Genomic DNA, 26945 nt, shown 5'->3' on the forward strand with positions numbered 1-26945 from the left:
ACAGTTGCATATCGCGGGGACTATTCGATGCTATTGCAGTCCGCCACAGGATGTTTTTGTGCTGGTCGAGGGCAGTCAGGTCTGGAGTGAACCAAGGGCTATATCTGTTCTTCGTTCTGCATTTTTTGAATGGAGCATGCTTGTCTAAGATGGTGAGGAAGCTACTTTTAAAGAATGACCAGGCATCCTCAACTGACGGGATGAGGTCAATATCCTTCCAGGATACCAGGGCCAGGTCGATTAGAAAGGCCTGCTGGCAGAAGTATTTTAGGGAGCGTTTGACAGTGATGAGGGGTGGTTGTTTGACCGCGGACCCGTAGCGGATACAGGCAATGAGGCAGTGATCGCTGAGATCCTGATTGAAGACAGCAGAGGTGTATTTGGAGGGCAAGTTGGTCAGGATAATGTCTATTAGGGTGCCCATATTTACGGATTTAGGGTTGTACCTGGTGGGCTCCTTGATGGTTTGTGTGAGATTGAGGGCATCTAGCTTAGATTGTAGGACTGCCGGGGTGTTAAGCATATCCCAGTTTAGGTCATCTAACCGAATAAACTCTGAAGCTAGATGGGGGGGCGATCAATTCACAGATGGTGTCCAGGGCACAGCTGGGAGCTGAGGGGGGTTGGTAATTTTCTATGGCTTGTTTAAAAAATAACGATATTTTGGGGATTATTCCATTTTCAAACAATAAAGGGAAAAAGGCCATTATATAACATGGGGTGAGACTTTCTTACTAATTTGTAAATAAATCCAGTTTGTTATTTAGAATGATTTATTTCAGTTTTTAGAGGGAGACAAACCAAAAGCCCACTGTGCCGATTTTTTTTTTTTAAATGTCAGTCCACATGTCAAGTGTAATTCCCCCATTGTATTTACCCACGTTCTCTCTTAACTCCAGGACCATCGATGCAGGACTCTTGTGCCAGAGAAGAGAGACTCTCAGACTGAAAAAGCCTCCATTCATTTACGAAAAGATAGTCAATTTGTGCCACAGTTTAGACTACAGATAGATAGATCAGTGTTCTAACTCCCCCTTGTGATAGTGTGGTGCCACCATCTACCACTAACGGTCGCGGCATAAGTTCATAACTTCTAAAGGAAGAACCCCTGTATATAATTACTTGACACATTGGAAAGAATTAACCAAAAAACTGAGCAAACTGGAATGCTATTTGGAAACTGAGCTGCACTTCTCTCAGATTACATAGAACCACAAAGAATTACAAAACAAATACAATTTTGATAAACTTCCATATCTATTGGTGAAATACCACAGTTTGCCATCACAGCAGAAAGATTTGTGAACTGTTGCCACAAGATAAAGGCAACCAGTGAAGAACAAACACATTCTAAATAAAAACACATATTTATGTTTATTTATTTTCCCTTTTGTACTTCAACTATTTTCACATTGTTACAACACTGTACATAGCCATAATATATAATATATAACATATATTTGACATGTCTCTATTCTTTTGAAACTTTTGTGAGTAATATTTACTGTTAATTTCTGATTGTTAATTTCACTTTTGTTTATTATCTATTTCACTTGATTTGCCAACGTAAACATATGTTTCCCATGCCAATATAGCCCTTTTAATTGAATTGATAGAGACAGATAGAGAGAAAGACAGAGATAGAGACAGAGAGAGAGAGAGAGAGAGAGTGAGGGGGGATGCTGTGATTACAGTCTGTATAGAGGAGGAATGATTGGAACGAGGACATAGTCCAGTGAGTCCAATATCACACAGAGACCTCTGGCCTGCATGTGTGTACTGTACAGTACACGTTCTACTATACTTGTGAGTACCAGATGTGTGTGTGTGTGTGTGTGTGTGTGTGTGTGTGTGTGTGTGTGTGTGTGTGTGTGTGTGTGTGTGTGTGTGTGTGTGTGTGTGTGTGTGTGTGTGTGTGTGTGTGTGTACAGGTTTTACTTCACTGGGTACCAAACGTCACCACAATAGTAAACCAACAGCAATTCTGAGAAATGCCGGTCCTCACATGTAAAATACTATTTTTGGCATAGGGGTTAGGTTTAGGGATAGAATTAGGGTTAGAGCCGTGGGTTGGCAGCGCACTACATTGCTGCCTGCCATAAAATGAGGGACATTGTCTGACAGACCAAACAACCTGCACATGTCTTCTATGTCATTGTTATTGTCCATTATATGATTATGTTTACTCTTGATTGTTGTTCCTACTGATTTCCCGTTTACAATCTTAATTATCATTTTTTAAATTATGTTAATATAAATGTATCACTTAATCTACATTTAACAATATGTGACTCGTCAGGAAACTAGGCGTATGTCTCACATCACTACTTCACAGGAGAGGCATTTGAATGTAAACATACATTTATTTTTTATCTAAGTACGTTCTTGGGCAGAATGCCTTCTGGAACATGTAAACTTGTATGTGCCTTAATAACAAACATGTATTCCATATTTATATATATATGGCATGAGGACATAGTCCAGTGAGTCTAACCTCAGAGAGAACTCTCTGGCCTGTGTGTGTGTCAGCCTGAATTAGCAGCCATGTAATTATCCCTGATGTGATGCTGTTTCCGGGATTAGCTGGAAATGCAGTAATTTTGCCCAGGTACCACAGAATTAGGTAAAGAGTGCTTCATCACTGAAGCCACTTTGTGTGGGTGTGTGTGTGTATATATATGTCTGTCTGTGTGTATGTTCCTGTCTGTGTGTGTGAATGTTTGAGAAAAGTCCTGGGAATCAATCCATGGCTCATTTACAAATTCTGAATATATTTGTGCAGTAAATTGGTATAGCAGACCAAGGGGGAGAGAGAGTGTAACTATATGCCATCCTTGTAGTTATGTTTTTTTCTGGATCTACTGTGACTAACAGTACAACAGCCATCCCAGCACGAAGCCTGCAACTAGTAACAACCATGAACAGCACCTTTCAATGTATAACTCAAAACCCACACACAATTCTTTAAACCACTGATACATGACCATCAAACACAGACAACTAGACAGGCAAACAGCCCCTTACACAAACTCATGCAGGTGGACGCAGTCACACTCCTTTATCGAAATCTAAATGGAACTGAAGTGAAATGGCAGCCTTTAATGCATGGTTGCCAGTGGGGTGTGTGTGTTTATGTGTGTGTGCATGTGTGCTTGTGTGTGTGTCTGTGTGGGTGATCTTTTGTGTGTGCGTGCAGGTCTGAGTGTGTAGCTGGGGAGAGCAGAGGAGGGAGATGTAAATGTCAAGTGTTGTGCTTGGATGTGTCTTATTTGAACCCACCTGGGCCTGCTGGCTCCCTCTTCTCCTCTCTCTTTCTCAAGGCAATGCTAATCCCAGAGGCACTAGGCTAAACTAGATTCTCACAGTCTCTTTGTGACTCTTTTGTCACAAAGCTCCAACATCTGACAGATAGTGTCAAGTCACCAATAAGAGAATATGATACCATTTTCACTCAGACAGATTCTGCTAGAAATATGCACAGTCTAGATCTGGCATCAAAGTCTGCAGCTGAAACCTAAACACATCTTCTGTGAATTTTCTCTAATTTTATGTTTCAGCCATTTTTTTGTACATAAACGGATAAGCATCAGCTGATGGAATCAAAATGTCGGTGTTTCTCTCTGCTGTGTGCGGTATGGCAGGGTACTCACCATGTAGGAATTGATGGCCTCTCTGTCCAGCTCTTGGCTAACAGACACCTCTCCAGTCAACCTGTTGATGGTGAACACCCCCTTTGGGTCCTGATCTGCACCCGACCCAGTCATATGGAAGATGTGGTCATCCTCCATGCCTGACGACATCACCTGGAGCAACACACAATAAAGTACAACAAGTAGTCATGAGCAAACTGTCAATGCTAAACGATAACTGACTGTATTTCTCCAACTAAAAATATGGATTGTGTATTCATTACATATTCAAGTAAGGCAAAATATTCCAAGAAAACGTCCCATTGATGTCAAAACATGAAATATTGAGATGAGAATATGGTTTGGCCAGATGTCTAATCAGATGTGTACTCACAATAAGCTAGCAAAGGCATCAACATCCACAGGTCCCAGCAGGAGAAGGCAGGTTAGAAGCAAAAGAGATCAGAGTAGGTTAGATTCACACTCTAATGCACACTCACATGCTCACACAAGGCTGCACATGTCAAACACAGACTGGTTTACAGACTGGTCCCAGATCTGTGTGTGCTGTATAACCAACTCCTATCGTTGTTGTGATGCCAAATACCAAAGAAGATGGCAAGATGGCACAAACATATCTGGGACCAGGCCACAATATCTATACTACAGGAAGATATACAGGTAACTGACAAAATAATGGAACCACTTGATTAAATGAAGGATACAAAGTTTATTGAAAGCAGGTGCTTCCACACAGGTGTGGTTCTTGAGTTAATTATGCATTTAACATCTCATCATGCTTAGGGTTATGTATAAAAATTCTGGGTAGGACATTATTTTGGATACCATGGCTATAGGATAACAATGCCCCCATCCACAGTGCATGAAAACGATATCAGCCATATGCCACTTGAACACTTATGGGAGATCCTGGAGAGCGCCTGAGACAGTGTTTTCAACCACCATCAACAAAACTACACATTTATTGTGGAAGAATGGTGTCACATCCTTCCAATAGAGTTCCAGACACTTGTAGAATCTATGTCAAGGTGCATTGAAGCTGTTCTGACTCGTGGTGGCCCAATGCTCTATTAAAACCTCCTCGAGTTGATTTCAGCGACCCCACTGAAATCGAATTAGCATAATAAAAACGTTCCCATCAAAATCCGTCAGTTTAAACTAGAGATATCATTTTTTTTGCAGTGGATGCATCTCAATCCACCACATCTGCGGTAAAAGATGACAGAGCTAGAGCGATGTTTGTCTTTTGCTCTACAACCTCTCACAAGCATTTTGGAACTTGTCTGAAGTTGATGCAGACGATCTGACAATTTCTGTCTGTAGCGTCCGTACAGTTTGGGCTACACACTAATATGAGCACTATGGAAAGGTGAGACTCTCATGAAAACGTACATGTCAGTTGTGTTGCTCTAGGATACCCACAGGCCTCAAAAGACAGTGTCTGAAGGTCCCCTGGTACCAGTTAAAAAATGAAATACAGTAGTTCCAAAAATAAGGGGTTAAATATATGTAATAAATAATAATTAGCTTGACTATCTGTTGTTCCATGTAGTGAATCTGTTATTCAATTTGTTTGTGTGGGCTAATAGCAGTAAAGCCAAATTAAACATTTTGGCATTTATTTTTTCTACTTCAAGGGCAGATACAGTACATGTACGTATATTAATTTAAAATACATTTATACGGTGTCCTTCAAACCACAAGGAAAACAATGGGTGGTTAGTTCATTTCAAACACAGATTAACGTTCTGCCGATTGACATTTTTCCCAAAATATCCTTGATTTCCTTTATCCCATAGATGCTGTACAATAGAACATGTGTTTTGAGGACCGAGTTATCATTTAAACGTTTTTTGAGAGTGCATGATGTCCATGATGAGAGTCTAATTTAGTTGCTACTCAAGTCACATGGCACACAAAGAAAACACATAAAGCACATGTATGTATAGGCACAAGTGTAGTCCTGTGTCTATTTGTGTACAAGGAAGGCAGCATTTCAAGGTCATCTGTTGTTCCCGTATAGACACTGTGCTAATCCGCTGGTGGGGTTTGCTATTTAGAGCCATTGAAGTCCAGTGCCTTATAGGTCTAAGAGGAAATCCAACTGGGCCAGTGTAATCCCTGCAACAAATCTACAGCTTGTTTCAGCACTTCCCAGTGGAGAAGACAGGGGAGCAAAGGATCTGCTGACTTCTACAGGTTTCAGAAATACAAATAATAGATCCGTTTTCAATCAGACTGCCCCCTGGAGTTATTCTTGGGGGCGATGGATAAAGGGTGTCTATAAACGTGTGTTGGTTTTCAAAGCCGAAAGTTACCATTATTTAGGACATTTAAGCAAGCTGCCTTTTCCAGGATCATGTCCATTTAATCAAACAATCTCTGATCCCTACCAACACTTTCTTTCAGCACTCCACCACATTGCGGCCCAGTCCAGTGGCTAACCTAAGCCATATATCTCATAGGGCTGTGAATCATTGATGTTGGGCATTTTTGTCATGAACTTTAGTCCTAAGTGTCTAAGTTTTTTGGGATAAGTGTGTGCCTCCATCTCCACTACGGACGCAGAAGGAGCCATGCTCCACAGTGGGGGTAAATGGCCCCTCCCCTCTGCCTTCACCTCTCAAGGAGCTAGAAGGTCATGTCTAATGAGAGAGTGTTTCAAGCGTTCCTGGGGACTAGTGCTAAAATCCAGCCTTTCTACTCTCACTTGAAAGTGCATCTGGTATGAGGCCAGCATTCTGAGCTAGGCTCCTTCTCTCTCTCTCTCTCATTTCACTCCGAAACTGGGTACATTGCATGTTCCACATGCCCCCACTACTCCCTCTGTTCTCGCACTCTCCCTCTGTGCATCTCGTTTGAAGTAGCAAAACGTCAGACTCTCAACAGTCCCAGGCCACTGGAGTATGTGGGAGAAGAAACTACAGCACCTACTCTTCATTCAGCCTTCATATATTATGTAGTACCCCTCCCTTCCACCTCCTCCTCCTCCTGCTTCTCCTCCTCCTGTTCCCTCGTGTGGGACGCTACCGTTCTCTAGATAGGCTCTGTAATGGCCTTCGGAGAGTCCCGTGAGATGTTGCTAAGGGAGTGATTCTCTTGTAGAATACCAAGTTTACCCTTTTCTCTCATACACAGTAGCTACACTAAACACACACAGCTAGCAAATGCAATAGATAGAAATGTTTTAAACAGTTATTAGATAGGCAGAAAAACCCTGCAGAGTGAGTGGTAAACTGGGTCACATGAAAAAAGGACCCAATATGTAGTCAGAGTTTGCACATGTAACATCTTAATGAAGTAGCTATACAGGCAGGGGAAGGTGAGTGACAATGGGGCAATAAGTTGAGATGAATAGCAACAGGAAGTGTCATGAGGAGTTTAAAAGGTGTGTGGAGGGGTGGTGTGATTCTCTGAGCTGCTGCTGTGGCGATTAATTTCACACACATGCACGCATGTGCGCATAAACACACACACTCACCCACACCCAAACCCAATTGGCCCTCTCCATAGTCTTGACAACCCCTGTGTGGGAGCTCTAGTGGGAGAAGCTCACATATTTCTATCAACACTCTTAACCATTGCAGCAAACATGAAATAGTGCAGGGCTCTTGCTGTAACCTGCTGATGACAGGGGTGTGTGGATCCTCTCTCCATCTCCACACAACACAACAAGAGAAGAGAAGAGGAGGAGGAGGGAGCTCTACACCACTGGAGCACTTTGCAGTAGTCTCCTGATAAGCTCTGGTTGGATGAATGCTAAATCTTTACAAGTGCAATGTTGTGCATCACACCAGTCAAAACCCATACGAAGGCTTGACTGTACACCTGCCTGTGAGATCTAAAGTATGCTAATGCATGATGGCTCAGTCCACCAGCACTGTAAGACACTTCACTGACTGTAGATGAAATTCTGCCACTTTGAATTTTGGGCAAGGTGAAGTTTTCAGTAGCATGAAAGTCAACAACAACTTGGGGCAAACAAGGCAAATGAGGAAATACAGACAGAGACGTAGAGAGCACTTACACACTCCCAGTCTCAAAGAGTGTATTTCCGTGTCAGGGAAGAGTGGAGATGCAGTCTCTCCAGTGAGCAAACAGATTGCACCAAGATGTTCCCAAGGAGCTCTTCACAGCTATGGAATATATTCAGAACAGAACAGGAGCCACACAAGGAGTATCTCTCTAGTTGCATAATAGGGTCATCACTGGCAGGCAGGTGGAGAGATCTTCTGCGGTGCTTCAGATATTCGAACAAAGTAAAAGCAGCAGCTGATAATAGCAATCAGAGGCTAAGAACAGCCTGATTGTCTACCCACTCTGCTGGTAATTAGCAGGAAGTATCTGGAGGGGCCCCTGGTCCCTGGGCCTCCTGGTCCCCCCTGGCCTTTGAGGTGGTGATGAGCCTCGTACTCGTTGCACAATGTCCATCCGCTCACATCAGTGGGGAAACAATGGTACAATTAGTGTCTCTGATTGGCTGTTAAGTCCTCGTTAAAGGAAATCAGCCAAGGTGGAGGTGGAGGTGAGGAACTTTCAGGCTAAGATGAAAATGTGACAAAAGACAGTGTTAACTCTTTGCGCAAAGAAAGTTAAAGGTACTGTAAGCTTCAGTAAATTCAGTGAAGTTATTTCTATGAAGACACAGGCTGATCCACTCAGTCTTAATTAAGCTGTGTTCTGCACTGCCCTCCAACAGCATATACTGTAGTCTCTGATAGTGAAAGTCCTACTGCTCTCCCTGCAAGGTAACCATCAGAGCATTCACAAGAGAAGAACTCTATGTATGTTAAATAAAACTGGAGGCTTTAATTTGTAAATTTCTGTCACACCCTGATCTGTTTCACCTGTCCCTGTGCTTGTCTCCACCCCCTCCAAGTGTCACCCATCTTCCCCATTATCCCCTGTGTATTTATACCTGTGTTTTCTGTCTGTCTGTGCCAGTTTGTCTTGTTTTGTCAAGTCAACCAGCGTGTTACTCCGTGCGCCTGCTTTTTCCTTTTCTCTGTTTTGCTAGTCCTCACAGTTTCGCAGACCCTCGCAGACCCTTGCCTGCCTTGACTCTGATCCTGCCTGCCTGATCATACTGCCGGCCCTGACCTCAAGCCTGCCTGCTACTCTGTACCTCCTGGACTCTGACCTTGTTATGACCCTTTGCCTGTCCACAACCATTTTCTTGCCTGCCCCTTGGATACTAATCAATATCACAGACTCGAACCATCTGCCTCTCGTGTCTGCATCTGGGTCTTGCCCTGTGCCCTATACATTTCTATCATTCCTCACCATCCTGACCAGCTTCCTTCATTTTCTTCCAGTTCCTTCTATCTTTCACTAGTTTGCTCAGTCTTTTCTCAATATCACAAATAATCATACCGTTCTGATTGAGATGTTTCTCTGAATGCATTACTGTGAACTCAAAGTTTCAATTTAACCATTAATAGAGTTAACTAGGAAACTGGCAGAGAGAGAACAAAGGACTTCACTTGGCCAAACTCCTAAATCCCCAAAATTAAACAATACCTCTACTTTTGAGAATGTGGGAAGGGTCCGTGAACAGGTGTGACGAGTGTGTTTCATTTGGTGATCTCATGAAGGACAGGAAACACACATAACTGTATCTCCTGAAGTGTACATTTCCCAGCAGTCAGGTTTGGTTTACATCTAAATATTGTGAAACGTATGTGATTAAACGTGAAACTATTAGTGAAAAGATGTAATGTGACGTTAACATAACATTCTAAATGAGTGTATGGACTTTCATATAAAGATTGTCAGTGGCCACGCCCACATGAGCATAGACATTACGTTGGCGTCATGGACCTCCCTTTTCTACTGAAACACATAAAACCCACTCCTGATGAAATTCACACCAGACCAAGCAAACCCCGGTGTAAGCTAAGGTTGAAAATGGTTGAATTTCTAAGAACAAAACATGCCGAGTGACACTGGTGTGTGAAGGGGTTTAAACTACAACTCTACCAAAGGACAAGACCATACCACGTGGAGCATTGGCTACACGGCTGGAAATGGTTCAACTCTGAGACTATCGATCCCTACAGAATAAGAGCAACTCTTAGACGTATAATTACTAGTCTTCAGCTAGATATTAGGTAAACCTAGGACAAGAATAATGACAACAACCGAAGAACATATTCTATGAGAACGTTTCTGAATGGTACTCTAAAGTATCCATTCTAATAACCACAAAATACTTTGATCTTCGGGGAAACACAACCAGAGAGACTCTGTTGACTCTCTCCAGCAGACAGACCAGATTCCAACAGAGAAGATAACAACAACTAACGGTCGGAAATATAAATTGCAATTTATTTTTAAACAAGCGGTTGTTCATGTAAAGTAGTAGCAATTTCTAGGAGTGTAGTAATCCTCAATGAGTTTCCCGCTCTTGAACTGCACACCTCTTTTCTTTTGTCTACCAAGCCGTCATATCGGCTTTGCCCACTAGGGACTTTTTCTTTGTATCATTGTTAGCAACCTAATGTGTAATCTTTACTGTTTATGTATTTCTGTGATTTGATTAGTTAGTAAATAAATAATGAAGCCAATTTGTATATTGCTGATTCATAATGTATGCTAGGGTTTGTGCAGATAACCAATAATTTTACGACGTTTGGAACAAGGTAATAATAATACATTAATGAGTGACTAATCGATCAGATATTAAAATATCTGAAGTTATATTCGGAAGATTATAGCTATGTAAATCAACATTTTCCGTGGTGCCCTGACTTCCTAGTTAATTAAGTTTACATGATTAGTTTAATCACGTACTAATAATTTCACATACAGAATTGATTTGATAAAATAACAGTCTTCACATTTAATGATAGTAGACACGACAGTGGTCAGAGCGATAACACCTTTGCTATGCTATAAAGTGCAAGGTGAGTACTCATATATATTACATCTCCCATAAGCCACCACAAGGCCAATGTCTTACTGGGAGTGCAAGCCAGGTAAATCTGCTCTTTATTGCTTTCCCCCTTCTTCAAGCTCATCTCATCAAAATGGATTTCACGTCACTTTGATTCATCTGGGGATCTGTATTAGAGGCTGTGTGAGACTGTTTAGCCTAACATTGGCACTTTTCACCATAATAGTGATGATTAACATGTATAAAAACAGGAGGGAAGGAAGGATGGGATTCCTCCCCTACAGTCATCCTATCACAATTAACACAATCAATTAGACTAAACGAACAAGGCCCCAGGCACCAAGCCGGGGGACTGAGCAAACCGCCTGGACAACCACTTCCTGTTCTGCTCTGGAATAGTTCTAATAAATGGTAGCTAACAATAGTTCTAATAAATGGTAGCTAACTACACTCCTAGAAAGAAAGAGAAAGCGAAAGAGAGAGAAATGGAGAGAGAGACCGAAAGATACAGAGAGTGTGTATTAAGAATGAACAAAGTGCTCCTCTATTATTTTGCTGAGTTAGAGCAGGATACTGGTATTATTATTTTGATATTTTATTAGGATCCCTATAAGCTGTAGCAAAAACAGCAGCTACACTTCCTGGGGTCCACACAAAACATAAAACGTGACACAATACAGAACATTAATACAGAACAGCTCAAGGACAGAACTACATACAGTACATTATTTATTTTTTACAAAAGGCACACGTAGCCTACATATCAATGCTGCAATACACACAAACTATCTAGGTCAAATAAGGCTGAGATGTTGTGCCGTGAGGTGTTGCTTTATCAGTTTTTTTTAGCAATATGAGATGGATCGGAGTTCCATGCAATAATGGTTTCATATATTACCATATGCTTTCTTGGTGCCTGTGAAAAGACCCCTGGTGGCATGTGGGGTAAGTGTGTGTGTCATGTGGGGTAAGTGTGTGTGTCAGAGCTTTGTGTAAGTTGACGATGCAAACAAGTTGGGATTTTCAACACAATGTTTCATATAAAAAGAAGAAGTGACTTAACTCTTAACCAAGAGAGACTGGCATGCATAGTATTTATATCAGCGCTCTGATTACAATAAAGAGCAAGACGTGCCGCTCTGTTCTGGGCCAGCTGCAGCTTAACCAGGTCGTTCCTTGCTGCACTCGACCACACGACTGGACAATAATCAAGATAAGACAAAACTATAGCCTGCAGGTCTTGCAGACATGCTGCTCCCCATCTTTACAACATTTGAATCTATGTTTTGACCATGACAGTTTACAATCTAAGGTAACGCCTTGTAATTTAGTCTCCTCAACTTGTTGAACAGCCACTCCATTCAGTACCAGATTCAGCAGGTCTAGAACTTAGGGAATGATTTGTACCAAATACACTGCTCTTAGTTTTAGAGATGTTCAGGACCAGTTTATTACTGGCCACCCATTCCAAAACAGACTGCAACTATTTGTTAAGGTATTCAGTGACTTTATTAGCTGTGGTTGCTAATGCATATATTGTTGAATCATCAGCATAAATGAACACACACGATCGGTTTAATGTCCGTGGCAGGTCATTGGTAAAAAATAGAAAAGAGTGCCGAAAGAGCTGCCCTGCGGTACACCACACTTTACATGTTTGCCATTAAAGAATCTTCAATTAAATAAAACCCTTTGAGTTCTATTAAATAGCTCTGAATCCACGATAAGGCAGAGGTTGAAAAGCCATACCATATACAAAACCATTCAAAAGTCTGGGGTCACATAGAAATGTCCTTGTTTTTGAAAACAAAAAAATAATTAAAATAACATCAAATTGATCAGAAAAACAGTGTAGAAATGATTAATGTTGTAAATGACTATTGTAGCTGGAAACAGCTGATGTTTTATGGAATATCTACATAGGCGTACAGAGGCCCATTATCAGCAACCATCGCTCCTGTGTTTCAACGGCACGTTGTGTTAGCTAATCCAAGTTTATCATTTTAAAAGGCTAATTGATTATTAGAAAACCTTTTTGCAAATATGTTAACAGCTGAAATCTGTTGTTCTGATTAAAGAAGCAATACAACTATCCATCTTTCAACGGCACGTTGTGTTAGCTAATCCAAGTTTATCATTTTAAAAGGCTAATTGATTATTAGAAAACCTTTTTGCAAATATGTTAACAGCTGAAATCTGTTGTTCTGATTAAAGAAGCAATACAACTATCCATCTTTTGAGTATCTGGAGAATCAGCATTTGTGTGTTCGATTACAGGCTTAAAATGGTCAGAAACAAAGGACTTTCTTCTGAAACTCGTCAGTCTGATGTTGTTCTGAGAAACGAAGGCTATTCCATGTGAGAAATTGCCAAGAAACTGAAGATCTGGTACAACGCTGTGTACTACTCCCTTCACAGAACAGCTCAAACTGGCACTAACCAGAATAGATAGAGGAGTGGGATGCCCCGGTGCACAACTGAGCAAGAGGACAAGTACATTAGAGTGCCTAGTTTGAGAAACAGACTCCTCACAAGTCCTCAAATGTCAGCTTCATTAAATAGTACCCGCAAAACATTAGTCATTTGTCATTTGTGTCTGTGCAGTACATGTTGAGTGCCCTTCTCTATAAGCATGCTGAAAGTATGTTGTTAATTTGTTTACATGGAAATAGCATTGTATTTGGTCAATAACAAAAAAATGCTAAGTGCTGGCAGGAAGCTTATAGGTCTGCTTTTAGAACCAGTAAAGTCCTCTTTATTACTCTTGGGCAGCAGAATTACTTTTGCTTCCCTCCAGGCCTGTGGACAAATACTTTCCTCTAGGCTCAGTTAAAGATATAACAGACAGGAGGGGCTATAAAGTCAACGACCATCTTCAGTAGCTTTCCATCAAATTTGTCATGCCAGGAGGTTTGTCATTATTGATCGATAACAAAATAAAATCCACCTCTCCGACGCAAAACTGAAACTTGCAATGTTTTTCTTTCATTTTTTTGTTTGTTGCATGAATACGATGGCTAACTGTTTGATGTTGGCATTTCCTTGCCCACTTTGCCAATAAAGTAATCATTCAAATAATTAGCAATATCAAATGGTTTTGTGATGAACAAGCCATCTGATTCAATGAAAGATGGAGTTGAATGTCTTTCTGCCCAGAATTTCATTTAAAGTACTCCAAGTTTTTTTCTCCATCATTCATTATATCATTGATCTTGGCTTCATAATAGAGTGTATTCTTCTTTTTGTTGAGTTTAGTCACATAATTTCTCAATTTGCAGTAAGTCAATCAGTCAGATGTGTAGCCAGACCTATTAGCCACTCCTTTTGCTCCATCTCTTTCGACCATACAGTTTTTTAATTCCTCATTAATCCATGAAATTTAACAGTTCTAACAATCAGTTTCTTAACAGGTGCATGTTGTTCAATAATTAGAAGAAGCAATTTCATAAATTAACGAAGTGCCGCATCTGGATGCTCCTTATTAATCAGTCCAACAAATATTTTTAACATCATCCACATACATCACAGCAAAATATTTTGTATGATCTCTTACACAATATTTTAAGCCCAGCTTTTGGAACTTTCCTGGATATAGCCACTATATTGTGATCACTGCATACAATAGGTACGGATATAGCTTTAGAACAAATTTCTGAAGTTTTAGTAAAAATGTGATTGAATCATGTGGATGAACTTGTTCCTGTAGTGTTTGTAAACAACCTGGTAGGTTTATAGTCTATCGGTAAATAGCCCACCCATTTTTACCTACCTCCTCCCCATACTGTTTTTATTTATTTACTTTTGTGTTCTTTTGCACACCAATATCTCTACCTGTACATGACCATCTGATCATTTATCACTCCAGTGTTAATCTGCAAAATTGTAATTATTCGCCTACCTCCTCATGCCTTTTGCACACAATGTATATAGACTCTCTTTTTTTTCTACTGTGTTATTGACTTGTTAATTGTTTACTCCATGTGTAACTCTGTGTTGTCTGTTCACACTGCTATGCTTTATCTTGGCCAGGTCGCAGATGAGAACTTGTTCTCAACTAGCCTACCTGGTTAAATAAAGGTGAAATAAAAAAAAATATATATATTAATAACATGAACATGATTACAGGCACTGGTTACAGTGAGAAGCTTCCTCATGAGCGGACTGTTTTGATGAAAACCAGTCAATATTCAAGTCCCCAAGAAAGTAGACCTCTCTGTTTACATACACCATCAAGAAATTCACACATATTATTTAGATACTCCCCTAAAGAAAAGGCTTTCGATGTGCCAAGTCAACCTGCAACCACAACACGTCAATAACACTAATCTTCTCTAAGCATTACAGGGATATGGCTCTGAGTATATACAGCAACACCTCCCCCATAAGCATTTCTGTCTCTTCTATAGATGTTGTATCTTTGTACTTCTACTGCTGTATCATCAAATTAATGATCTAAGTGAGTCTCACAAATGGCTTATATATGAATGTTATCGGATGTTAGCAAGTTATTACATATATAAATATGGGCTATTTTCAGCCCTTTCCTGGGTATCTTATCAGAGATAGACATAATATGGAAAAGAGCAAACAAAGCAAGAAAATAAATATACATTTTAGCAGTCCATTAATAATCACTTGGTGTGTGTGCTGCGCGGTTGAATCTACGAACCCATAGGCTTCAAATCCCCTGTCTTTGGTCAGTTAGGATCACCACTTTATTTTAAGAATGTGAAATGTCAGAATAATAGTAGAGAGAATGATTTATTTCAGCTCTTCTTTCTTTCATCACATTCCCAGTGGGTCAGAAGTTCACATACACTCAATTAGTATGCGGTAGCATTGCCTTGAAATTGTTTAACTTGGGTCAAACGTTTCGGGTATCCTTCCACAAGCTTCCCACAATAAGTTGGGTGAATTTTGGTCCATTACTCCTGGCAGAGCTGGTGTAACTGAGTCAGGTTTGTAGGCTTCCTTGCTCACACACGCTTTTTCATTCTGCCCACACATTTTCAATAGGATTGAGGTCAGGGCTTTGTGATGGCCACTCAAATACCTAAACTTTGTTTTCCACAACTTTGGACGTATGCTTGGGGTCATTGTCCATTTGGAAGACCCATTTTGCGACCAAGCTTTAACTTCCTGACTGATGCCTTGAGATGTTGCTTCAAAAAATGCATGTACTTTTCCTACCTCGTGATGCCATCTATTTTGTGAAGTGAACCAGTCCCTCCTGCAGAAAAGCACCCCCACAACATGATGCTGACACCCCAACAACATGATGCTGCCACCCCCGTAATTCACGGTTGGGATGGTGTTCTTCGGCTTGCAAGCATACACCTTTGTCCTCCAAACATAACGATGGTCATTATGGCCAAACAGTTCTATTTTTCTTTCATCAGACCAGAGGACATTTCTCCCAAAAAATACAATCATTGTCCCCATGTGCAGTTGCAAACCGTAGTCTGGCTTTTTTATGGTGGTTTTGGAGCAGTGGCTTCTTCCTTGCTGAACGGCCTTTCAGGTTATATCGATATAGGACTTGTTTTTACTGTGGATATAGGTACTTTTGTACCTATTTCCTCCAGCATCTTCACAAGGTCCTTTGCTGTTGTTCTGTGATTGATTTGCATTTTTGCACCAAAGCACGTTCATCTCTAGGAGACAGAACGTGTCTCCTTCCTGAGCGGTATGACGACTGTGTGGTCGCATGGTGTTTATACTGGCATACTCTTGTTTGTACAGATGAACATTTGGATTTCCCATTCAGGCATTTGGAAATTGCTCCCAAGGATGAACCAGACCTGTGGAGGTCTACAATAATTTTTCTGTGGTCTTGGCTGATTTACTTTGATTTTCCCATGATGTCAAGCAAAAATTCACTGAGTTTGAAGGTAAGCTTTGAAATACATCCACAGGTACACCAACAATTGACTCAAATTATGTCAATTTGCCTATCAGAAGATTCTAAAGCCATGACATAATTTTCTGCAGTTTAAAGGCACAGTCAACTTAGTGTATGTAAACTTCTGACCCTCTGGAATTGTGATCCAGTGAGTTATAAGTTAAATAATCTGACTGTAAACAATTGTTGGAAAAATTCTTGTGTCATGCACAAAGTAGATGTCCTAACCGACTTGCCAAAACTATAGTTTGCTAAAACCTCTTAGCGCCACCCGACACGCAGGCATCACACCTAGCCATCAGGAAATGCAAATGCGCCACGCCAAATGCTAATAGCACTCGTTAAAACTCAAACTTTCATTAAAACACACATGCAAGGTACTCAATTAAAGCTACACTCGTTGTGAATCTAGCCAACAAGTCAGATTTTTAAAATATTTTTCGCCGAAAGCATGAGAAGCTATTATCTGATAGCATGCAACACCCCGAAATACCCAAAGGGGACGTAAACAAAATAATTAGCTTAGCCGGCGCTACACAAAACGCAGAAATAAAATATAAAACATTCATTACCTTTGACGAGCTTCTTTGCTGGCACTCCTATATGTCCCATAAACATCACTATTGGGTCTTTTTTTTCGATTAAATCGGTCCATGTATACCCAAAATGTCCATTTATGAAGATTGTGTGATCCAGGAAAAAACACTGTTTCAAAATGCAACGTCATTTTTTTAAATTAAAAAAGTTGCCTATAAACTTTGACAAAACACTTCAAACTACTTTTGTAATCCTACTTTAGGTATTAGTAAACGTTAATAATCTATCAAATTGATCACGGGGCGATGTGTATTCAATAGCTCCACGTCTTCAAATGATGGTCGAAAATGTCTCCTCCAAAACATCCTGTCGTGGACCGGATGACATGGGGTGCCTCTTCTTCATTTCACCAAGGAACAAACTCAAGGCAATTGCCAAGACTGGCGACATCGTGTGGAAGCTGTAGGACTTGTAAACTGGGAGCCATCTATTTTGCTTTGCCATAGACAATACAGGGAACTGGCGCATTGATTTTTTTTCCTTTTTGGTGATCAGTTTTCCTTGGGTTTTTCCACGAAACACACGTTCTGTTATAGTCACAGCCGTGATTTAACCAGTTTTATAAACTTCAGAGTGTTTTCTATGCACACATACTAATCATATGCATATACTATATTCCTGGCATGAGTAGCAGGACGTTGAAATGTTGCGCGAATTTTAACAGCATTTTCGAAAAAGTACGCCTAAGCTTAAGAGGTTTTAACAGTGGTTGAAAAACAAGGTTTAATGACTGCAACCTAGGTGCATGTAAATTTCTGACTTCAACAGTAGGTATTCCTCTTGTCCAGATGCGATAAGGCAGTGCGCAGTGCGATGGCGATTGCATCGTCTGTAGATATATTGGGGCGGTAAGCAAATTAAAGTGTGTCTACAGTGTTAGGTAAGGTAGAGGTGATCTGATCCTTAACTAGTCTCTCAATATCACTTCATGATGACAGAAGTGAGTGCTACGCGGCGATAGAAATTTAGTTCAGTTAACTTTGCAATTTTGGAGTTCTTGAAGCAAGTGGGGACAGCAGACTGGGATACGGAGAGATTGAATATGTCCGTAAACACACCAGCCAAATGGTCTGCGCATACTCTGAGGATGCGACTAGGGATGCCATCTGGGCTGGCAGCCTTACGAGGGTTAACACGCTTAAAATGTCTTACACACATCAGCCACGGAGAAGGAGAGCCCACAGTCCTTGGTAGTGGGCCGCATCGGTGGCACTGTGTTATCCTCAAAGCGTGTGAAGAAGCTGTTTTGCTGTCCGGAATCAAGACAACGGTATCTGTGATGTGCCTGGTTTCCCCTTTGTAGTTCGTGATTGTCTATAGACCCTGCCACATACAGTGGGGAGAACAAGTATTTGATACACTGCCAATTTTGCAGGCTTTTCTACATACAAAGCATGTAGAGGTCTGTAATTTTTATCATAGGTACACTTCAACTGTGAGAGACGGAATCTAAAACAAAAATCCAGAAAATCACATTGTATGATTTTTAAGTAATTAATTTGCATTTTATTGCATGACATACGTATTTGATCACCTACCAACCAATAAGAATTCTGGCTCTCACAGACCTGTTAATTTTTCTTTAAGAAGCCCTCATGTTCTCCACTCATTACCTGTATTAACTGCACCTGTTTGAACTCGTTACCTGTATAAAAGACACCTGTCCACACACTCAATCAAACAGACTCCAACCTCTCCACAATGGCCAAGACGAGAGAGCTGTGTAAGAACATCAGGGATGAAATTGTAGACCTGCACAAGGCTGGGATGGGCTACAGAACAATAGGAAAGCAGCTTGGTGAGAAGGCAACAACTGTTGGCGCAATTATTAGAAAATGGAAGAAGTTCAAGATGACGGTCAATCACCCTCGGTCTGGGGCTCCATGCAAGAGCTCACCTCGTGGGGCATCAATGATCATGAGGAAGGTGAGGGATCAGTCCAGAACTAGACGGCAGGACCTGGTCAATGACCTGAAGAGAGCTGGGACCACAGTCTCAAAGAAAACCATTAGTAACACACTACGCCGTCATGGATTAAAATCCTACAGCGCACGCAAGGTCCCCCTGCTCAAGCCAGCGCATGTCCAGGCCCGTCTGAAGTTTGCCAATGACCATCTGGATGATCCAGAGGAGGAATGGGAGAAGGTCATGTGGTCTGATGAGACAAAAAATAGAGCTTTTTGGTCTAAACTCCACTCGCCGTGTTTGGAGGAAGAAGAAGGATGGGTGCAACCCACAAGAACACCATCCCAAACGTGAAGCATGGAGGTGGAAACATCATTCTTTGGGGATGCTTTTCTGCAAAGGGGACAGGACGACTGCACCGTATTGAGGGGAGGATGGATGGGGCCATGTATCGCGAGATCTTGAACAAGAACCTCCTTCCCTCAGTAAGAGCATTGAAGATGGGTCGTGGCTGGGTCTTCCAGCATGACAACGACCCGAAACACACAGCCAGGGCAACTAAGGAGTGGCTCCGTAAGAAGCATCTCAAGGTCCTGGAGTCTCCAGACCTAAACCCAATAGAAAATCTTTGGAGTGAGCTGAAAGTCCGTTTTTCCCAGCGACAGCCCCGAAACCTGAAGGATCTGGAGAAGGTCTGTATGGAGGAGTGGGCCAAAATCCCTGCTGCAGTGTGTGCAAACCTGGTCAAGAACTACAGGAAACGTATGATCTCTGTAATTGCAAATGAAGGTTTCTGTACCAAATATTAAGTTCTGCTTTTCTGATGTATCAAATACTTATGTCATGCAATAAAATGCAAATTAATTACTTAAAAATCATCTGATTTTCTGGATTTTTGTTTTAGATTCCGTCTCTCACAGTTGAAGTGTACCTATGATAAAATTACAGACTTCTACATGCTTTGTAAATAGGAAAACCTGCAAAATCGGCAGTGTATCAAATATTTGTTCTCCCCACTGTACATCACATGTCTGAACCGTTGAATTGCGACTCCACTTTGTCTCTATACTGACGTTTTGTCTATTTGATTGCCTTATTGCCTCATAGGGGCAACACATGGGAAATCAATGGCTACCATGATGGTGGTGAGAAGGATAAGGAGGAGAAGCTGTATCCATTTTGAAAATAAATAGTGCCTGTTCTCCGATGTATAGCTGCCATCAGATAAAATAGCATAACTATGGTGAGAAGGTGAGCGCAGGGAAAGAGGGAGAGAGAGCGAGATAGAGAAAGGCTTGGTAGTGGAAACATTCCCAGCACAATCTTACTGAGCTTCTTCATAAGATTGTAACATAATCTCTCTATGGAGCGATGACTACTCCAAATCAGGAGCATGTCAACCCTCGTCTCGTTCTGCCATCAGTGGAGGCACATCACTGATGCATGACATACAGTATATTACATGATCCTTGTAACACTGAAATGAATCTTGTATGGACAGAAAATAAAGGATACGGTGTGTCTGTATCTACAGTATGTAATCAGTGCCTGAAGAAAACAATTCCAAGCTGTATGTTTTCTTTTCAACTAATTTAACAGTTTGTCCATAACACCTATAGAACTCCTGTAAACCAATCTAATCTGCTGACTGTAGATCTCCCTCACGCTCCCTGTCTCTTTCTCTCACATTGGGGGCATGACACTTTGCCTTGGTGCTTACCCACCACTGAGAGCCACAGGGGGAGGGAGGAAGGCTATACTATGTTTCCTCCACAGACCCCCCAGGGACCCAAAGTTCCCCAGATACCACAGGACAGAGGGGGAATAGAGAGAACTTAGCTTCAGAAGAACTCTCCAGTCTGCAATTATCTATTATGTGCAGGGCTCAGCTTTGTGATGTCTCTCTTTTAAGGTTTCATTTTCAGACTCTCTTTCTGGGTGTTCTGAGAAGTGGTTGCAGAACGCACAGACACAAACACACACATACGTTACACAGATATACGCACATACACACACACACACACACACACACACACACACACACACACACACACACACACACACACACACACACACACACACACACACACACACACACACACACACACACACACACACTGTCCTGAAAATACATTGCTTCATGTCTTACTGTTCCTTCTGCAAATGAGGCTGTGAGGACTCAATTATGGTAGGTATAACCTCTGTAAAAGTCCAATAGCTGTTCCACATAAACATATTACATCTATTCCTGTTTTTACGGATGGTCTGTAGGCTTGAACATGTACGTCTGAGTTCCTAAATGGAACAGCAGTAAAATGGGCCCTCCATCTATCTCATCTAAGCTGAATTACTTGTACACACATTAACGCCAAACAACTCTGATCAAATGACCTAGCCACCAATGTATTTCGAAAAATCAATCAAAGCACTTGAGCATGGTACTGACTAAATGTTCACATGTTCATGTTTTTTATCAACCCTTGGAAACATAACCATAGAAGGATGTCAAGGATCTAGCCTTTTTATTAAAAAGGAATACATCAAGTATATTTGTTTTGACTGTCATCCAAAACGGATTGGGTAGTTTTGAGAAAGAAAAATAGGACTAAAATATCCAATTCAAACACACACAGTTTTATTTGTGAGGGGTAATTGTTTATTCTGCTTAAATGCTAATTATTCTTGTTATTCAAATCAAATCAAATTGTATTTGTCACATGCGTAGTGAAATGCTTACTTACAAGCCCTTAACCAACCATGCTTTTTTCTGGGATATTGGTGTTGATGTGAGCCATGACCAGCCTTTCAAAGCACTTATTGGCTACAGACATGAGTGTTACGGGTCAGTAGTCCTTTAGGGAGGTTACCTTAGTGTTCTTGGGCACAGGGACTATGGTGGTCTGCTTGAAACATGTTGGTATTACAGACTCAGTCAGGGAGAGGTTGAAAATGTCAGTGAAGACACTTGCCAGTTGGTCAGCGCATGCTCAGAGAACACGTCCTGGTAATCCATCTGGCCCTGTGGCTTTGTGAATGTTGACCTGTTTAAAGGTCTTACTCACAACGGCTATGGAGAGCATGATAACACAGTCGTCCAAAACAGCTGGTGCTCTTATGCATGCTTCAGTGTTGCTTGCCTCGAAGCAAGCATAGAAGTAATTTAGCTCATCTGGTAGGTTTGTTCGTGTCACTGGGAAGCTCGTGGCCGTGCTTCCCTTTGTAGTCTGTAATAGTTTTCAAGCCCTGCCACATCCGCCGAGAGTCAGAGCCAGTGTAGTACGATTCAATCTTATTCCTGTATTGACGCTTAGCCTGTTTGATGGTTCGTCGGAGGGTAGAGCGGGATTTCTCATAAGCTTCCAGGTTAGAGTCCCGCTCCTTGAAAGCGGCACCTCTACACTTTAGCTCAGTGCAGATGTTGCCTGTTATCCATGGCTTCTGGTTGGGGTATGTACGTAATGTCACTGTGGGGACGACGTCATCCATGCACTTATTGATGAAGCCAGTGACTGATGTGGTGTACTCCTCAATGCCATCGGAAGAATCCCGGAACATATTCCAGTCTGTGCTAGAAAAACAGTCCTGTTGCTTAGCATCTGCTTCATCTGACCACTTTCTTATTGACTGAGTCACTGGTGCTTCCTGCTTTAGTTTATCTTGTAAGCAGGAATCAGGAAGACAGAATCACGGTCAGAATTGCCAAATGGAGGGTGAGGGAGAGCTTTGTACGCGTCTCTGTTTGTGGAGCAAAGCTGGTCTATCATTTTTCTTCCTCTGGTTACACATTTAACATGCTGGTAGAGATTAGGTAGAATGGATTTGAGTTTCCCTGCATTAAATTCCCACGCCACTATTCACAGTGGAGAGGCATGTTTTCACTGGAATATGGATATCCACATTGCTTGATTGTGAATAACACTAAATATGGTGGTAAACCCACCACAATCCAACTATTAGTGTATCAGAAGGTGTCCGAGGTGGGACGGACAGGTGAGGCTTACCGTGCCAATGACTTTCGGGAATGGGGGCTCCATGTTCTCACTGACATGCATGCGGGGGGCGAACAGGGCTCTCTTTGATCTGTAGGGGTGGATCTGTCCAAGGCCAAGGATCTCCTTTGAACACACAGAGGAAGGGTTGGCATTAAAACAACATATTGTATAGTTTATACATTACCTATGTGGTCCTGTGTGGCTCAGTTGGTAGACTATGGAGCTAGCAATGCCTGGATCATAGGTTAAATCCCTGCTGGGGCCACCCATATATAAATGTAGGAACTCACTTTAGTAAGTCCCTTTGGGTAAAAACGTCTGATAAATGGCATATATACAGTCAGTTCTAAAAGTACTGGGACAGTCATACAGTTTTGGTTGTTTTGACTCCATACTCCAGCAATGAAATGACACAATGACTATGAGGTTAAAGTTCAGACTGTCGGCTTTAATTTGACAGTATTTCAATGCATATTGGGTGAACCGTTTAGATATTACAGAGCTTTTTGTACATAGTCACCCCATTTTAATTCACTTATACCGTACATATACTGTACCACTCAAAAGTTTGGACACCTACTCATTCCAGGGATTCTCTACATCGTAGACTAGTAGCGAAGACATCACAATTATGAAGTAACACATATGGAATCATGTCGTAACTAAAAAAGTGTCAAACAAATCAAAATATGTTTTATATTTGAGATTCTTCAAAGTATTCAGCCTTTGCCTTGATGACAGCTTTGTACACTATTGGCATTCTGTCAACCAGCTTCATGAGGCAGTAACCTGGAATACATTTCAATTAACAGGTGTGCCTTGTTAAAAGTTCATTTATGGAATTTCATTCCTTCAGTATTCGGAAGGTTGGATGACTGAGGTGCCCAAAGTAAACTGCCTGTTACTCAGGCCCAGAAGCTAGGATATGCATGGTAGTATTGGATAGAAAACACTCTAACATTTCTAAAACTGTTAAAATAATGTCTGTGAGTATAACAGAACTGATTTGGCAGGCGAAATCCCGAGGACAATCCATCCAGGAAAATTATTTTTTGAGGTCATTCGACTTTCCAATGCTTTTCTATGGGAAAGCCAAATTATTCGGTCCCAGATTGCAGTTCCTATGGCTTCCACTAGATGTCAACAGTCTTTAAAAATTGTTCAATGTTTTTTTTTTTAAATGAAGAAGTAGTCGTATTCTTTCTAAGTGTCACAGAGGAGGACTCTAGTATTTTGGTGAGCATGTGTAATGGTTTTCTTCATCTGAAGGAGAGGTGGACCAAAGCGCAGCATGGTGGTTATTCATATTCTTTTAATTTATAAAGAAACTACACATGAGATAACTAACAAAAACAACAAATGTGAGAAAACCTAAAACAGTCCCATCTGGTGCAAAACACAAAGACAGGAACAATCACCCACAAACACACAGTGAAACCCAGGCTACCTAAGTATGATTCTCAATCAGAGACAACTAATGACACCTGCCTCTGATTGAGAACCATACTAAGCCAAAACATAGAAATACCCAAATGATAGAAAAACAAACATAGACTGCCCACCCAACTCACGCCCTGACCATACTAAATAAATACAAAACAAAGGAAATAAAGGTCAGAACGTGACAGCATGAATGAATGCGCGCTCCTCGTTGTTTTTTTTTCCGGTATAGGAAACAGTTTATTCCATCTTAAATTTGATTGATTATTTACATATTAGGATACCTGAGGTTGGATTAGAAATGTTGTTTGAAATGTTTGGACCAAGTTTACAGGTTACTTTTTAGATTCCTTTATAGGCATGTTGGGCGAGTTGGAACAGGTGTTTTTCTGAATCAAATGTGCCAAATACATTTTAGAGATATAAAGAAGGACTTTATTGAACAAAACGACCATTCATTGTGTAACTGGGATATTTGGGATTGCAAAACTATGAAGATCTTCAAAGGAAAGCGATATATTTTATGGCTATTTCTGACTTTCGTGATGCATCTGCTTGGTTGGAAAATGATTGTGACGCGCTCCAGTGAGGAGGCGCACTTGGTTATTTATCTACAGTATTGAATATACTATTTTCAGTCTTAAATTGTATATTATTACTTTTATATTACTTTTCATAATAGGGTACCTGCGGATTGATTTGGAATGGTGTTTGACATGTTTGGACCAAGTTTAATGGTAATGTTTGGGATTAATTTTGTATGCATTTTGAATGAGAGGAAACCGGTGGATTATTGAAAGAAGCGCGCCAAATAAACATACTTTTTTGGGATGTAACAGGGACCCCTGTGATTGCAACCAGATGAAGATCTTCAAAGGTAAGGGATTTATTTTATCGCTATTTATGACTTTTGCAAAAAAAGATACTTAACTTTTTATGGCTGTAGGGGTAGTATTGAGTAGCTTGGATGAAAAGGTGCCCATTGTAAACGGCCAGCTCCTCAGTCTCAGTTGCTAATATATGCATATTATTATTAGTTTTGGATAGAAAACCCTCTAAACTTTCCAAAACTGTTTGAATTATGTCTGTGAGTATAACAGAACATTTTCAGTTGATATATTATCGATTATATATTTTAAGAACAACCTGAGGATTGGTTATAAAAAACGTTTGACATGTTTCTGTGGACATTATGGACACTATTTGGAATTTTTGTCTGCGTTGTCGTGACCACTCTTTCCTGTGGATTTCTGAACATAACGCGACAAACAAACAGAGGTATTTTGGATATAAAAATCATCTTTATGGAACAAAAGGAACATTTGTTGTGTAACTGGGAGTCTCGTGAGTGAAAATATCCAAAGATCATCAAAGGTAAACGATTAATTTGATTGCTTTTCTTATTTTCATGACCAAGCTTCCTGATGCTAAGTGTACTTAATGTTTTGTCGAGCGATCGATAAACTTACACAAACGCTTGGATTGCTTTCGCTGTAAAGCATAATTTCAAAATCTGATACAACAGGTGGATTAACAAAAGGCTAAGCTGTGTTTTCCTATATTGCACTTGTGATTTCATGAATATAAATATTTGTAGTAATATTTATTCAGCGGTTGTCGATGACACTTATCCCGATAGGGGGATTGCAGCCATAACAAGTAAACCAGGTAGGCAAGTTGAGAACAAGTTCTCATTTACAATTGCGACCTGGCCAAGATAAAGCAAAGCAGTTTGACACATACAACAACAACACAGAGTCACACATGGAGTAAAACAAACATATAGTCAATAATACAGTAGAAAAATAAGTATATATACGATGTGAGCAAGTGAGGTGAGATAAGGGAGGTAAAGGCAAAAAAAGGCCATGGTGGCGAAGTAAATACAATATAGCAAGTAAAACACTGGAATGGTTGATTTGCAGTGGAAGAATGTGCAAAGTAGAGATAGAAATAATGGGGTGCAAAGGAGCAAAGTAAATAAATAAATACAGTCAGGAAAGATGTAGTTGTTTGGGCTAAATTATAGATGGGCTATGTACAGGTGGAGTAATCTGTGAGCTGCTCTGACAGCTGGTGCTTAAAGCAAGAGAGGGAGATAAGTGTTTCCAGTTTCAGAGATTTTTGTAGTTAGTTCCAGTCATTGGCAGCAGAGAACTGGAAGGAGAGGCGGCCAAAGAAAGAATTGGTTTTGGGGGTGACCAGAGAGATATACCTGCTGGAGCGTGTGCTACAGGTGGGTGCTGCTATGGTGACCAGCGAGCTGAGATAAGGGGGGCCTTTACCTAGCAGGGTCTGGTAGATGACCTGGAGCCAGTGGGTTTGGCGACGAGTATGAAGCGACGGCCAGCCAACGAGAGCATACAGGTCGCAGTGGTGGGTAGTATATGAGGCTTTGGTGACAAAACGGATGGCACTGTGATAGACTGCATCCAATTTATTGAGTAGGGTATTGGAGGCAATTTTGTAAATGACATCGTCGTAGTCGAGGATTGGTAGGATGGTCAGTTTTACAAGGGTATGTTTGGCAGCATGAGTGAAGGATGCTTTGTTGCGAAATAGGA

At 40.9% G+C, this 26945-nt stretch overlaps 1 protein-coding gene across 3 annotated transcripts in view; it reads right to left on the reverse strand.

Moving 5' to 3' along the window:
* LOC109889307 (cadherin-13) overlaps window positions 1–26945 on the reverse strand; it is a 582397-nt gene that overhangs the window by 329100 nt on the left and 226352 nt on the right. For 2 of the 3 annotated variants that reach the window (XM_031822708.1, XM_031822710.1), the window contains 3 exons: window positions 22951–23064; window positions 4024–4029; window positions 3651–3803 (listed from right to left, as the gene is read on the reverse strand). In XM_031822708.1, the coding sequence (XP_031678568.1) occupies window positions 3651–3803; window positions 4024–4029; window positions 22951–23064 (273 nt within the window). The remainder of the gene's footprint in view (window positions 1–3650; window positions 3804–4023; window positions 4030–22950; window positions 23065–26945) is intronic. The other variant, XM_031822709.1, reaches the window with a different exon arrangement.

The sequence above is a fragment of the Oncorhynchus kisutch genome, linkage group LG4 (genome assembly GCF_002021735.2).
Source record: "Oncorhynchus kisutch isolate 150728-3 linkage group LG4, Okis_V2, whole genome shotgun sequence".
Classification (NCBI taxonomy): domain Eukaryota; kingdom Metazoa; phylum Chordata; class Actinopteri; order Salmoniformes; family Salmonidae; genus Oncorhynchus; species Oncorhynchus kisutch.